This window comes from Natator depressus, chromosome 3, assembly GCF_965152275.1.
Source record: "Natator depressus isolate rNatDep1 chromosome 3, rNatDep2.hap1, whole genome shotgun sequence".
Classification (NCBI taxonomy): domain Eukaryota; kingdom Metazoa; phylum Chordata; order Testudines; family Cheloniidae; genus Natator; species Natator depressus.
In genome coordinates this window covers 49,346,816-49,362,777 of record NC_134236.1, presented here as the reverse complement: position 1 = coordinate 49,362,777, position 15,962 = coordinate 49,346,816, and the positions used below count along the sequence as shown (strand labels likewise).

Genomic DNA, 15,962 nt, shown 5'->3' with positions numbered 1-15,962 from the left:
CACCCACTTTTTGCTCACTAAACTCCCTTGATTTAAATGGACTTTCTTATTTACATCTCTGCAAATGCAATCTCAATAAGGACCATCAGCTCTACTTAAATACACCTGTACTGTTCTGTACCTGAAAAATTCATTCATATCCCATTTAAACTTCTTGGCTTGAAGTGTACACGTGTCACCTCAGGAACTGGAGTCCTGATTTTCTAATAACAAATATGCTAAGTGCTTCAAAAGCATAATGCAGTTAAGCATCACTTCATATAAAGCACCTATAGGTGCCTGTACTTCAGTGTGGTTATTAAATAAGATATCCTAATCCAACAGTTAGATCCTCAAAGTATCCCATACCTATGTGCTTTGTTTTTATTCACCCTGCAGACCCAGTATAAGTAAGCACATCTTCACTGCCAAAAAAGGTGTGTTCTTAAATAGCAGTGAAGACAGGGCAAATCACCTTTTAACTTGTGTTAGCCGCTTAAGTTAAAGCCAATCGGGGAGCCTGGGGATGAACTTTGGCTGCTAACCCGAGTTAAAAACTGAGTTGCTGTATCTTCACTGCTCTTTTAATCCAAGTTAGCTAACACACATTACCTAACCTGAGTTAAGAGCATATATTTTTTGCAGTGCAGAGAGTGAGCTGGTTTCTCTTCCATAAATAGAATTATGTACTAAGTTGCAATGTGCAAGCCTCCAAGCAAGCTTATGGCCACTGGTGTCACTAAAGGCCTGATTTGGTTTGCAGCACCTTCATTATGAGTGACCATGCATGAGAAAGAAAGAATTCAGTTTGAATCCCAGATCATAGGTTGAGTTTGCAGGGCTGAAAGTTAGATACAATATCTTTCTATTTGTAAACCAAGCACATTCAATGTGTAAATCACATTGGGGACAATAAAGTGGGAAACCCAGAATGATATTTTTAAGTCACTTTTCAGAGTTGAACAGCTCTTTAAAATACACAAATGCACAAAAACTGTATATATAATGATAACTTCCTATGCACTTGAATGAATAGCAGGAAGGCTCTTCAGACTTTCAGTTGGCTGCAGAATATGGTACATTGGAGTTAATTAATAAGACTCCTGCCTTGTTAAGTAGTTACTTCAAGAAAAGTATTTAATTCCATTTTTGCCCATATTCAAGGTTGTTCAGAACTCTGGCGTCTTGAGAATTTTTATTATGGTATGCACATTAGTGTTTCTGGGTCTTAAGAATTTTTAGATTGCATACACATGAAAGTTTCTAGGCCTTAAATAGGCAATAACTGACAATTCAAAGACTGTTTTTGAGGCCATTAGTTGACAGTAATAATAGATAACAGTTCTCATTTGTGCATAACCACTGTCAAAAAGGGAAATCGCACTGTGCTGGGTATTCCATTTGACTTCCTTTGATTCAGATATTCATTAGTGCTATTGCAAAAGTGGCTTTAGTCTGATGGGCTCACTCTGATGTCTGGAAAAGTATTTGCAAACACAACTGAGGTCTGTTGCCATTCTTCTTAGTGCCCTCAGTGGGCCTGATACTAACCAGCCGTTTTCCTGTAGACTACTGAAGCTCTGCCATAAGGCTTGGGCCCTGATCCAATGCTCATTGATGTCAGCGCAGAGACTTCCAGTTACTTCAATGGATGTTGGATAATGCTCTTAGCGACTCTCCTAGAGTTAATGTTTAGTGCCACTGCAAACACACACAGGCTTAAAGTCAAGCATGTGCTAAATCAGGTTATATTTGTCTCCCATCCAGAATACTCCCCATGGAAAACCCAGGTACTCCCTGGAAAAATCTAGGAAAACAGTATAATTTGTTTTCAAGCCCAGAAATAACCAATAGCCTAAAATGAAGGAAAAGGAAATGGCTGAGAGAGAGAAAGCCAAAGTAAATAAATAAGATGGCACATTGACACTATGGAACAGACAAAGATGCAATTCACTAAAGCTACCAAATGAATTGGTGTTAGTGGTACATAGTCATCCTTGCTTCTTATGAAAGTGTTATTTAGAATGTCAGAAGATAAGAAAAAACATATAGTAGAAATGAAGGAGAGGGGGGAAAGGTACAATGCAATATCCAAAACGTCCTCATATGTAAAATATTAACATGACAGCAAAAAGTAAGATAGTTATGAGTCTGTCCACCAAGGTTTAGTGTTGTTTATTATATTTATTAATGATCTAGAAAGGGGGATGATAAGAGAGGGACCAAAATCTGTAGATGTATGAAATATGTGTCACTGGCCACTGAGACACTTCTGAGCTACTACATCTTTAAGAAAGAAAGACTGTGCAGGTCCTTGTGCCCGTTCAGCCACTATATTAGTGTTTAGAAGAAAACTGATCTTTTTTTTCTCTTGTTTTAAAATACCCTGATACTGCTGTGCTTAATGCAAAAAGGCTTCTTTGTTAAGAAACTAAGGAAGAAGCTGTTTGAAACACTACAACTGCTAGCTATTTCCCTCTATCTCAATAATGCAATAAACAGGCCTCCTGTGTGTCAGAAATACATTATTTAACCTGAAATATAAGGCTTGCCCTTCTGGAAGGGAAATCACAGTGGAAAAACGAGAATCGCACAGGAATTAGTATATTAAAGACAACATGATTCAAGATGTTAAATCAGAGCTCTTGGGAATTTAGCAAAATGTCCCACAGCCTTCTGTGAGTTCATGGCAGAGGATGTCCTTATGTGTATGTGTCTGAGACCAAATCACCAGGGAAAAACAGAGATGCTAAGGTTCATCCATGCAATGTAAGTCAGTTGCACTCTCATTGATTAGCACTTTGCAACTCCCTCTAGCATGTCTGTTTCGGTTCCACTGTTCATCTTTTCTTGTTCTTTGGGATGAGCTGTAGTTGCAGATTCCTAGACAAAACCTCTACTTGTTTTTGTTTTTTTTTTTTACCCTGTACATAGGAGGCCTGTTTATTGCATTATTGAGATAGAGGGAAATAGCTAGCAGTTTTAATGTTTCAAACAGCTTCTTCCTTAGTTTCTTGACAAACAAGCCTTTTTTTGCTATAAGCACAGCAATATCAGCTACATGAAAAAATATGCTGACACTAAAGCCGGTATATTGCATTTTTTTCTTTCTTCATTTTTTTATAACTAACGAGCCAAATCTTGCAGTTCTTATCCCTTACTCTAGCAAAGTTTCCGCTGCAGGACTGAGTAGGCACTGAAGGTTTTGGCTCAAGGACATCTCCTGTCTTTCACTCTCTTTTTTGATAAGGAATTCATTTCCCCCCTGCTTCGTACTTCCCACCTGAAATTATAGTCCTTTGCATTTATCACATCATAATCCTCTCGAGAGCAAGCAGTTGTGATACTGCAAACAGAAGATTATGACTTTAAGTGGAGAATAAGCTCAGAAGCAGATGAGGTCTTAAAGTGACAAAGATCCTGTTTTCTTGCTAATATCCCTACCAATAAACAAGGGAAGATACATATGAGCAGCATTGCCCATAAATAAAATATATTATAGCGTTTTCCAAGAGGCATCAGTGGGTCTTTAATATTTAAACAAAATATTTAGTTATTAAACCTAGAAGCTCTTTTGACATGAAGTCATTCAGTGAGAGAGGGCCTCGCACTTAAATCCCTCTTTGGCACGCATCTCTAAGCACTTTTTGAGCTGCTTAGCTTTTACCAAATATTTGTGTTACATAAATATGCAATCCTGGAGAATTGTATCCGGCTCTGAGGGGACTGGGGGAATGGCTAATGTGCCCTGCATATGACCAGGATTCAACCAGTAGCCAGTCCTGAATCTGTAGCTAAAATTTAGCATATATTTGGAGTTCAAACTCATTCAGAACTCAGAATGGGTTCACTAGTCATATCATCTTTAAAGATTACTTTCCTGACAGTGGATTAAAATTGCTGATGCACATTCCTGTCTTTACAGAAAGAGAAGGTCCTCACCTGGAAACTAAAGATTTGAACAACTGTATAAATAGTTCTGTTTGTACTATATTATTTTTCCTTAATTCATTTAATTTTCACTTTGAGTAATTTGACTAGATATCGTAAATTGTTTATATTCGTTATTTATTTCATAGTGCAGGTGAACAGAAACTGGGGCAAAAAGATTTTTCCCTTGCAATAGTATGACATAGCCTTATGGATTTATATCTTTTGATATTTGTGGATCACACAAAATCCACAAGTTTCTTGGCTGCATTACCTTACATTAGGCCGTTTTTTGCTAGCCACTATGGATATGATCCCTGTCGTGTTGAAGGAGTTGGGGACCAAATTCTGCTGTAACTTACACCCTGTGCAATTGGAATTGGATAGGGTATAATTAAGAGCAGAATTTGGCCCTGGTAGTTTTGCCTTTGACTTCAGAGGGAGCAAAATCAAGATCAGTGATTTTTATAAACACCCTGCCTACTCCACAGAAATGAATGTTCTTTAAAGGAAAGTTCCACAGTTTAGTTATAAAAAATCTCTCTTTCTCTCACATGCAAAAACTATATTAAAAGAATGTCAGGGTGGCTATGTCAAGTATCTAAAAGTCAGGAAATGTCAGAATTAAGGTTAGCCATGGGACCTCATTTCAGCTCCTTTCGCACATGTATTATGATAGTCTTGTTCCACATCAGATACGAAGTCTGAGGTTGAACCAAGAGTAGAGCCCAACTCTCCAGTGTCCCAGTGGAGTGAGTTAAACACAAGTGTAATTCCTTTCTCTTCTTTACAACTCTCTGCTTCATTCACTGACCATCCTGTGCATTGAATGAGGCGTGGGTAAGGGAAAACAAATAGTATGTGATCATGTAATGAAAGACTGTATCAGAATGCATAGGAACAAAGGGAGCAAATTAAGGTTGCATAGGGATCCGTAATTCTGGTCTTCCCTAACTTTGCTTGAATTTGCCACCTAAATAACATTTTTAACATCATTTTTATATGTAATAAACTTGGTTTTTAAAAAATAAAATTGAAAAACCAGAAATTACACCCTATGGAACTTTATTCCCCACTCAGCCCTGCATGGGACAAAAGCAGGGTTGGAATCCAGGACCACAGTACAGACTTGCTGGTAGCAATGTTGTTTTCTACATGGGCCAGCCATTACAGGGTGATGAAGCACACACACTGGCATTAGCTCACACAGCTATTTTCTAGACGTGTTAAGAATGTTGGGAATTAGGAATTCTTGGTTTTATTTTTGGCTGTGAAATGGAACATGGTCTTTTGGTTACAGATAACACAGCCAAGGATGCATATGACACATGCATTGTGAAAAGCAGTGTGACTAGGTGGATGAGATGATAAATTAGGGACCTGGGTTCTATTCCCAGGCTCAGTAAGAGCTGGGAACATACTCAGTGCTGTTGGTGTGTGCTGGGTTGGAGCATGGTCGGTGTGATTGGCTTGTAGGAGCTTCATGATACTGGGAGCATGCTTAATGCAGTTGGCATGTAGGGTTTGGGGTGTCAGCCTGGGTGGTGTAGTTGGCCTGTGGGAATGAAGCTTCATAGGGCTGGAAGCATGTTCAGAGATTTTCACAGCAAGCCTCTAATAAGCTTTACTGAGCATGTCAAACAACAACTTTCAGAGGCCCATAACTTGAACAAATCTGGGTGGATTTGTGTTGTGACAGCATATACCCCTTGACCTGAGGAATATTCTGCTGCCAAATTTCAAGTTCTTCCGCCAAACCCTGGAAGTGGTAGAGCTCTTAAAAGAAATGGTTGGCAACAAATTAACATTGGCAAACATTGAACTATTTTTGCTGGAATTCTCCAAAACAATTCAGCCTGAGGCAGAGAGCAGGTATAGAAAATTTTAATCTGAATAGAGTTTGGCAAAGATACAAGCAACTGAAAACATAGGCTTATAATGAAAAATGTTAAGCAACCTTAATTAAAGATGTAACGACCAGCTCTGCCTATAATAGTTATAATCTATATCTATATATATATATATAGAGAGAGAGAGAAAGTGATGCCTAAACTACTTAACAATGTTCCTTTACTGCTGCATGCTAATTTTATTATTACAATATTTGTAAACCATCGTCAGTGTTTTCTCTCTAATCCTAATAATTAATAAAATCCTCTATGATATTTCTTTTTGTTACGTTGCTGCATTCTGAGAATTGTCAAACATTGCTATTGCCTTTTCTATGTCATAGGGTTTTAGACCAAGTCCTCGTCATGCTAGAAGACGTGTAGCACCTCGCCTTGAAGAAACGCAGCCTCTAGCGGAAGTACATCACTTGAGTGAACAAGAAACTTCCATAAGGAAAAGAAAAATCAAGAAAAACAGCAGAGTTCAGCCAGAATTTTACCATTCTGTTCAAGTTACACCAACTAGAAAACCTGTGAGTATTCTACTTTTGTAGTATAATGACACACAAAATGTCAGATTGAAGCATGGAATATATTTTTATTTTGTGAGATGTGTATGGGCATTACTCTGTTTATCACTTCAGAAAACCCCCAAATCTCATGACCAACAACTGCATATATAAATTTGTTAGTGTTTTTAATGTCAATGCTTAACTGATTGTTTTAACCCAGCTGTGAAGGTTTTTATTTAGAATTTTGACTCTTAGTCAAAAATTAAGTACTGAAATCATCCTAACATAATTTTTGCATGTATTTTTTGACACATGACATATATTCTGATGAAATGCCTCACAGGATTAGACCTGTCAAAGATTCTAGGTACTGTGCTGAAATTTTGTTTGGTCTCAACACCAGCTACATTTGTACAAAGACAATTTAGAGGTCTCTTCAGCTCTATGCTACGGTTGCCACTTTTCTGTTATGCAAAATTTGGATCAAGCCCCACCTTTCTTCACTCCAAGGCCTGGCCTACACACTTTTTTGTACCAGTGTAACTATTTTGGTTAGAGGTGATTTTTTACTGGAATACTTATGCAGGCACAACTCCTAGTGTGGACATGATAGACCAGTATAAAGGTTCTTTATACAGATACAGCTTATTTCCCTTCCTGTATGGGAATGAGCTGTACTGGTGTAAGCACCTTTATATGAATATGACCTGCATCCACAGTAGGGGGACTGTACTTCTTTAACTAGACTGGTATTGTTAAAGCAGTACAACTTTGGTGTGTAGACAAGCCCTAATAAAGACCCTGTCCTTGTTCCTCTTACTAAACTGCATCCCCTAGAATAAGCTATATACTTCTAACACAGAGCCGAGATGGGCAGGAATGGTATCCGTAGCCTCTGTTTGCCAGAAGCTGGGAATGAGCAACAGGGGATGGATCACTTGATGATTACCTGTTCTGTTCATTCCTTCTGGGGCACCTGGCACTGGCCACTGTCAGAAAACAGGATACTGGGCTAGATGGACCTTTGGTCTGACCCAGTAGGGCCATTCTTATATTCTTATGTTCTTAATCGTTATTAAGCATGATAATCAGCGTGAGATCTTCTAACAGATCTCTTAGTCCCTTCTATCCTCTCCCTTTTACCTTCCCCCAGTTAACTCTCTTATCCCCACTTGTTTCTCTTATCCCCTTACTATTCTCTCTTTTCATACCATTTTAGTACCCCTCTTCTCCACTGTCCTGTATTCCTTTTCCTCTACTTTCTATTTACCCGAGTCCTTTTTGCTCCGAACACCATCTTGTTCTCACTCTCCTATGCCATACTCCCTTTGTCAATTCGTCTCCCTTGATTTACAGTCCTTTCCCCTTTGCCAGCTCTACCATTCTCTTCTCTTCCCCTGCTCTGTCCTCGTTTAGTCCTTTCCCCCCTTGTTCTCAGCCCTTCCTTCCTTCCCTCCCTCTCTTTCCCCTTTCATCTGCCCCCACTCCACTTTTCTCCCTTTTCCAGATTCCCCTTTTTGCTGCATCATTCTTTACCTCCTTCTAACCTGCATGGTATGCTTGTTTTGAAGGAGCACTTAACTATGGTGCTCCTACATTTCTGGGACTATTGATTGACTACCTCTGATTGCCTGCATGGAGAGCAGAGCACCAGAAGTGCTGGATGAGTGAGTGCCCAAATAAATTTGTTAGTCTATAAGGTGCCACAAGTACTCCTCATTGTTTTCGGACTAGCAGTGTGAACTTGCATGAGCAGCAAGCTCATATTGCAAGAAAGAGTTTTCTATGCAAAACCAGCAACACACCATGGAGACCTGGGAACCAGACAAAGGGATACAACAAGACAAAAAACCAGACGGAGGGTAATCTTACCACGTGTCTTTGCCATCCATCTTATTTTAGTGGGTCTGTGCAATATTCTGTAAAACCAGCCATTATGACATTAATACTGTAAATCCCAACTTTAGAGAATATTTCCCTAGGTGCTGTTATGGTTATAGGATTAATTTGATATTATTTTTGTACCCTATAGCTAGTGCTGTGTCTTTGAACGGTGTCCGGTTCCATGTTTTCAGTAAGAACACATGATATAAACATAAATTAGCCCTTTAACTTTATTAAACTGCATGCTACAAGGAAAATTTAACTGACAAAATCAGCTTTTTCTCTTTTATCTTAAATTATGATGAAATTGTTAATAAGTTCCTAATGACATTATGAATAGGGTTGTTGCCATGACATTGCATTTGCAGCTTTGTGGTGTTTTATGGAGTCCCAAAAATTACTTATGGAGATGGAAAGGCTTGTTATGCCATCCTGTCATGCATTTCCCTGTCAGTTCAGGCTTGTTCCCTACAGTACATTTTCTAATACTTTGTTCAGTCTAGTTTTTATGTCTCAAATACTGATGCTTCTACCATTTCTCTTTGGATACTATTCCACATTCTAATATACAGTAAAACTGCCAGGAATTTTCTTGATCTTCAGCCTCCAGTTTTCTTTCTGTATTTTTTATGTTGTCGCTCCTAGTTATACCTACTTGTACTGCCCTTAAATAATTTTTCTGCCTTCTTCGTGTTTACATACTATAAATATTTGTAGACTCTTGTCATGTCCCCTCTCTTCCCCCTAGTCATCACTTGGACATCTTATACATATTTACTGTTTTAATCTCTCCTCAAAAATGGTTTCCTCCAGCCCTCTGATCATTTTTATTGCTTTTCTCTTAACTTCCTCTACTTTGTCAATATATTTCTGTCAATGACGTGCTTTGCTATATGCACAGCATTTCAAGTGTGGTCATGCCAGAACCAAATAGAAAGAAACCACCGTAGAACTTTATAGAAAAGGGCAGAAAAGGTCGGGGAGCTGCATTGTATGTAAGAGAGCAGTCTGACTGCTCAGAGCTCCGGTATGAAACTGCAGAAAAACCTGAGTGTCTCTGGATTAAGTTTAGAAGCGTGAGCAAAAAGAGTGATGTCATGGTGGGAGTCTTCTATAAACCACCGGACCAGGGGGATGAGGTGGATGAGGCTTTCTTCCGGCATCTGACGAAAGTTACTAGATCGCAGGCCCTGGTTCTTATGGGAGACTTCAATCACCCTGATATCTGCTGGGAGAGCAATACAGCGGTGCACAGACAATCCAGGAAGTTTTTGTAAAGTGTAGGGGACAATTTCCTGGTGCAAGTGCTGGAGGAACCAATTAGGGGCAGAGCTCTTCTTGACCTGCTGCTCACAAACGGGGAAGAATTAGTAGGGGAAACAAAAGTGGATGGGAACCTGGGAGGCCATGACCATGAAATGGTAGAGTTCAGGATCCTGACACAGTGAAGAAAGGAGAGCAGCAGAATACAACCCTGGACTTCAGAAAATCAGACTTTGACTCCCTCAGGGAACTGATGGGCAAGATCCCCTGGGAGAATAACATGAGGGGGAAAGGAATCCAGGAGAGCTGGCTGTATTTTAAAGAATCCTTATTGAGGTTACCAGAACAAACCATCCCGATGTGTAGAAAGAATAGTAAATACGGCAGGCGACCAGCTTGGCTTCACAGTGAAATCCTTGCTGATCTTAAACACAAAAAAGAAGCTTACAAGAAGTGGAAGATTGGACAAATGACCAGGGAAGAGTATAAAAATATTTCTCGGGCATACAGGAGTGGAATCAGGAAGGCCAAATCACACCTGGAGTTGCAGCTCGCAAGAGATGTTAAGAGTAACAAGAAGGGTTTCGTCACGTATGTTCGCAACAAGAAGAAAGTCAAGAAAAACGTGGGCCCCTTCCTGAATGAGGGAGGCAACCTAGTGACAGAGGATGTGGAAAAAGCTAATGTACTCAATGCTTTTTTTGCCTCTGTCTTCACGAACAAGGTGAGCTCCCAGACTACTGTACTGGGCAGCACAGCATGGGGAGGAGGTGACCAGCCCTCTGTGAAGAAAGAAGTGGTTTGGGACTATTTAGAAAAGCTGGACGAGCACAAGTCCATGGGGCCGAATGCGTTGCATCCGAGAGTGCTAAAGGAGTTGGCGGATGTGATTGCAGAGCCATTGGCCATTATCTTTGAAAACTCATGGCGATCGGGGGAGGTCCCAGACGACTGGAAAAAGGCTAATGTAGTGCCCATCTTTAAAAAAGGGAAGAAGGAGGATCCTGGGAACTACAGGCCAGTCAGCCTCACCTCAGTCCCTGGAAAAATCATGGAGCAGGTCCTCAAGGAATCAATTCTGAAGCATTTAGAGGAGAGGAAAGTGATCAGGAACAGTTAGCATGGATTCACTAAGGGAAAGTCATGCTTGACTAATCTAATTGCCTTCTGTGACGAGATAACCGGCTCTGTGGATGAGGGGAAAGCAGTGGACGTGTTGTTCCTTGACTTTAGCAAAGCTTTTGACACGGTCTCCCACAGTATTCTTGCCAGCAAGTTAAAGAAGTATGGGCTGGATGAACGGACAATAAGGTGGATAGAAAGCTGGCTAGATTGTCGGGCTCAACGGGTAGTGATCAATGGCTCCATGTCTAGTTGGCAGCCGGTATCAAGTGGAGTGCCCCAAGGGTCGGTCCTGGGGCCGGTTTTGTTCAGTATTTTCATTAATGATCTGGAGGATGGCGTGGATTGCATCCTCAGCAAGTTTGCAGATGACACTAAACTGGGAGGAGTGGTAGATACGCTGGAGGGTAGGGATAGGATACAGAGGGACTTAGACAAATTGGAGGATTGGGCCAAAAGAAATCTGATGAGGTTCAACAAGGACAAATGCAGAGTCCTGCATTTAGGACGGAAGAATCCCATGCACCGCTACAGACTAGGGACCGAATGGCTAGGCAGCTGTTCTGCAGAAAAGGACCTAGGGGTTACAGTGGATGAGAAGCTGGATATGAGTCAATAGTGTGCCCTTGTTGCCAAGAAGGCCAATGGCATTTTGGGGTGTATAAGTAGGGGCATTGCCAGGAGATCAAGGGACATGATCGTTCCCCTCTATTTGACATTGGTGAGGCCTCATCTGGAGTAGTGTGTCCAGTTTTGGGCCCCACACTACAAGAAGGATGTGAAAAAATTGGAAAATGTCCAGCAGAGGGCAACAAAAATGATTAGGGGACTGGAACACATGACTTATGAGGAGAGGCTGAGGGAACTGGGATTGTTTAGTATGCGGAAGAGAAGAATGAGGGGGGATTTGATAGCTGCTTTCAATGACCTGAAAGGGGGTTCCAAAGAGGATGGATCTAGACTGTTCTCAGTGGTCACAGATGACAGAACGAGGAGTAATGGTCTCAAGTTGCAGTGGAGGAGGTTTAGGTTGGCTATTAGGAAAAACTTTTTCACTAGGAGGGTGGTGAAACACTGGAATGCATTACCTAGGGAGGTGGTGGAATCTCCTTCCTGAGAGGTTTTTAAGGTCAGGCTTGACAAAGCCCTGGCTGGGATGATTTAATTGGGGATCGGTCCTGCTTTGAGCAGGGGGTTGGACTAGCTGACCTCCTGAGGTCCCTTCCAACCCTGATATTCTATGATTTATTAATTCCTCCTTGTTCCATGATATTTCTGCGTATTCAGCCCTAAATTGGATTGGCCTGTTTTGCTCTCATATTTCAGTACATGCTCAGGTGCATTACTGTCCACTATCCCCGATAGGAGTCTTGGACTATTATTGCATTCCAGGTTTCTTGTTTTTGTTGAAAACCAGTATTGTGCATTATTTTCACCCAGATGTATTAGCTTTCATTTTTCCTAGTCAAATCTTGTTTTTGCTGTTTCCCACCCTCGATCTAATCTCTTTAGGTTCACTTGGATTACTTCTCTCTTCTTGTTAGTAGTCTTAGCACCTTCCAGTTTAGGCTTTGATCCTAAGCACTTATGAATATGCTTAATTTTGCGACTGCGAGAAGTCCCGTTGAAGGCAGTAGGACTGCTTCTATGTGTAAAATTAAGAATGTACAAGTATTTGCAGGATTAGAGCCTCTGCAAGGTCCACGCATATATTGTTTATTCCTTCTTCAAGATAAATAATGAAGATAAATAAATGTAAATCAAACACTGATGCCTGCAGTACTCAGATTCACAAATGGACTTAGGTGCCTAACTGCCATGTTAGGCATTTAAATCCCAGATTTAGGTGATGCTGGTATTCACAAAACCCCTGCTCAGCTTCCGCTGAATGCTGTAGGCACCTAATCTCACTCAGTGCCTTAAGTTTTCAGGATAAAAGTTCTCTAGGTGCCTATGGTTCTGCCTCTGAGCATGCTCACCGCTCCCTCATTATCCGTGTCCAGACACCTATCTCCCATCCAATCCCGGGGGAAAAGAGGCGTTCGTTCACCTAACTCACCTGCAGGGCTTGATCTACTAGGTGTTCTCAGAACACTCCTACCTTCACACAAATCAGTTGGAGTGAGGGGGAAAGAATGACTCTATAGTTTGGTGGTAAGCGTACTTGCCCAGGATGTGGGAGACCCAGGATCCAGTCCCCTAGTTCTAGTGACCCTCTAATTATTTATCAAAAGTGAAATGCCTTCAACAGGAAAGATTGAGGGAGCCCCACATCAGAATATCCCACAACTCAGTAGTTAGGACACTCACCTGAGAGGTGGGAGACCCCTATTCAAATGCCTTCTCATTAGACAGAGGAGGAATTGAACATGAGTCTCCTGCATCTTGGGTAAGTACCCTAAACACTGGGCTAACAGTTATAAGGAATGTCCTCTTCCCCTGGCCTCTTGCAACAAGTGCCTGAATCCAGGAGAGGTTTCATAGCTGAAACTTCCAGGCAGAGATAGACACCTCCCTCTTTCCTGGATATAGGCACCGAACTCCCTGAGCTGGGCAGGGCTTAGGGAACACCCCTCTCCTCTACATCCCCCATGAGCTAGGTTAGGTGGTTCCTTGCACAGCATGCTGGCTTTTGTGAATCCCACTCTTGGGTGCCTGTCTCCGCTTGTAGTATAGGGAGTCTGAGCACCTAATTCAGGCTTTGTGAAGCTCAGTGGTTTTCTAGGCACATAAAAGTTAGGTGTTGTGATACTCAGTGTCACAAATCCTAAGTCCCTTTGTGAATCTAGCTCCAGATACATTACAACATTGTGTTGGAGGTTGGTTAAGGTGCTTCTGTTATGGTGTAAGATAAACAATAACTTTTGTGTCCAGTGTGACCCTTAATGGCATCAGTATTACCTTGTGGAGACATTCCCTAAAGGTGGCAGTATTATCTTATGTAGGCTTTAGGCCATGGAAAGCAAACATACATTTTGTTGAAGTGAGCCTTTAGTGAGGTTTTGGACAGAATGTAGAAATCTTGAAGAGAAGTGGGACCTTATTCTCAGGTAGTGTAAACTGGTATAGCTCCTTGGAAGTCAACTGAACTATGATAATTTACATCTCCTGAGAATATGGTCTGTGATAGACAAGTTTTAAAAATGTAGGTACCTAAGTAAGGGGCCTGATTTTCTGAGGGAATTAAGATCATGCAAGAAGATGAAAAAGCCTGGCTGCTACTGTGGATTTACTTCTCCTAGGGAGGTCTTTTTCCTGGCTACTTTGTTAGTGTTTTAAAATCTTTGTTTTTCAATTACAAGGGGTTTTGTGAATCTTACCTACACTTGTAATGTTGGTATAACCCCATCCTATGATTTAAAACACTTTAAAAAGTTGAGGTTTGCTTCTTTGTTGGCATGGATCCAAGATAGTATAGGTAATGAAGAGATTTCATGGCTACTGTGCTATGGGGCCAGCTGGATGTGCAGGTCTCTCAAATCATAGTTTCGTCTACATCACCAAACACTTCCCCAGAGATGGATCTCTTGGCTTCTACAGGCAATGGGAAGTGCTTACAAGATGGCTGACTCACATAAACCTAATCAAGCAGTCACCAGGCTCATTTGAAATATAAAAGCATTGAAACAACACAAAAATGCATGCTAACATTTATCATAACAGGATAATTACAAGACCAAATACTATACAAAGGATGCTACACAAATAACAGTGCAGGCAGTGATCCTCCAAACTCTTAAGCATGTGCAGAAATTTACTGATGTGAAGAGCCCTACTGGGCATCAGTGAGGCTGCTCAGAATAGCAGAGTTATGTACGTGTTTAAGGATCATAGCCTAAAGCAAAGCTCACACCCAAAGGAGTATAGTGATTATGGTAGGGATCCTGACAGCAAGGCTTACCTGGTTGTGGTGTCTGTAGAACCATGAGCTATGCATGCACATCTTTATTCAGATACCCTATGGTTTTGTTTTTATGTGTGAATTCAAGAAAAAAATTTGTAGATATTACATGAGGAAAAAAGTGTATGGAGTTTTTTAAACACATTGTTTGATGTCAAGAAATTTATGGAAGTGCTCAGTGTGTTAGTATACAGCTGACTTGTCTTTAATTTATTCATATATTGCAATCTTATTAAGTTATTGTAAAAGTTGGCACCTATCTGAATCTTTAGGTTCCTGAATACCTTTTGAAAATCTGGCCCCAAGTGCTTAATCCAAAGACTCCCCTTGACTTTAGTGGGCCAATTGGATCAGCCACTAAGACCTCCATGTACTTACTGAGAGACTCGTTATGTCAGTTTTCTTAGGTTGTATTGTTTTTCACAACTAATGACTCCACACTCAAAGTCTCTTCTCCTGACACTCTGTTTGCTCCAAGACTTTTGTTTTCCTGCTGCTCCGCCAATGTCTGCAACCTCTTTCCTTGTTGCTTGTCCCTGACTTCCTCTCCAGCTGCTCTTTCCTCTCCGCCCTGGAGTTCACTTATTGCTACTCTAACTATTTCTCTGCCATTCTTCCTGCTTTATACATTGCCCCACATTATCTCATCTCCTATTCCTGGGCAGTTTTAATTTTTTGAAGATACCTTTTTTTTTTTTAAAACGTGCACATGGCTGTGGACTTTACTAGGCCAGGACTGTGGCAGTTTCTAGATATTGCTCTGTGATTATTTTTTTTAAATAAAAAAGAAGAAGAACAAAAAGTCACATTTTGATTTCACTATCATTTATGGCTCCTTCCAGTATAAGCATTCCATGAGTGGGATATCAAAGCCACAAAATATAATGAAATAATAATAAATATGTTATACAGCTCGGAGGTCGGCTTCTGATCTCAATTCTATGAGTAATGCATCTGGAGTAACTATTGACTCCAGAGCACTGGGCCCTACTCTACTAATGCAAGGTACAAATAACTCCTTTTGAGATCAGTGGAGTTATCTATATCTTGTGGTGGGACAATCAGACTTTAATGGATTTACTCCTCATTTACAGTGGTGGAAGTGAAATCAGAATCTGATCCATATTGTCTTTCATGCATAATAGCCTTAGTTGATCTCACACCTGTGAATAACAGAGAGGAAGTACAAAAGAATATGTTTTGTCCTCAGGAATTAAACTGGTTCCTTAGTTTCCATTGCTGTCTTTATCAGTTTTCCTTCTGATTATGATCATGTATTTACTGAAAATGTGCTAAAATTTTCAACTAGAATTAACTGTGTGTGACCTAAGATGCTGAAATAGGGCCAGGCTGTCTGGCCCAAAGTTCCATCACCTTGAAGCTAATACTATTTAGGGAATTAAGGCTGCAGTATGCTCTGCAGGACATGACCTTGCGCTTCCATCATTACTTTGTTCTGCCATAGGTACTTCAGTCTTCAAA

General features: G+C 40.7%; 2 protein-coding genes across 10 annotated transcripts in view; one reads left to right on the top strand and one right to left on the bottom strand.

Moving 5' to 3' along the window:
* DST (dystonin) overlaps window positions 1-15,962 on the top strand; it is a 460,168-nt gene that overhangs the window by 14,399 nt on the left and 429,807 nt on the right. For all 9 annotated transcript variants that reach the window (XM_074947869.1, XM_074947855.1, XM_074947860.1 and 6 more), the window contains exon 3: window positions 6,143-6,331. In XM_074947869.1, coding sequence (XP_074803970.1) covers window positions 6,143-6,331 — 189 coding nt within the window. The remainder of the gene's footprint in view (window positions 1-6,142; window positions 6,332-15,962) is intronic.
* Window positions 1-15,962, bottom strand: part of BEND6 (BEN domain containing 6) — a 113,298-nt gene that overhangs the window by 56,551 nt on the left and 40,785 nt on the right. The gene's annotated exons all lie outside the window — the stretch shown is intronic.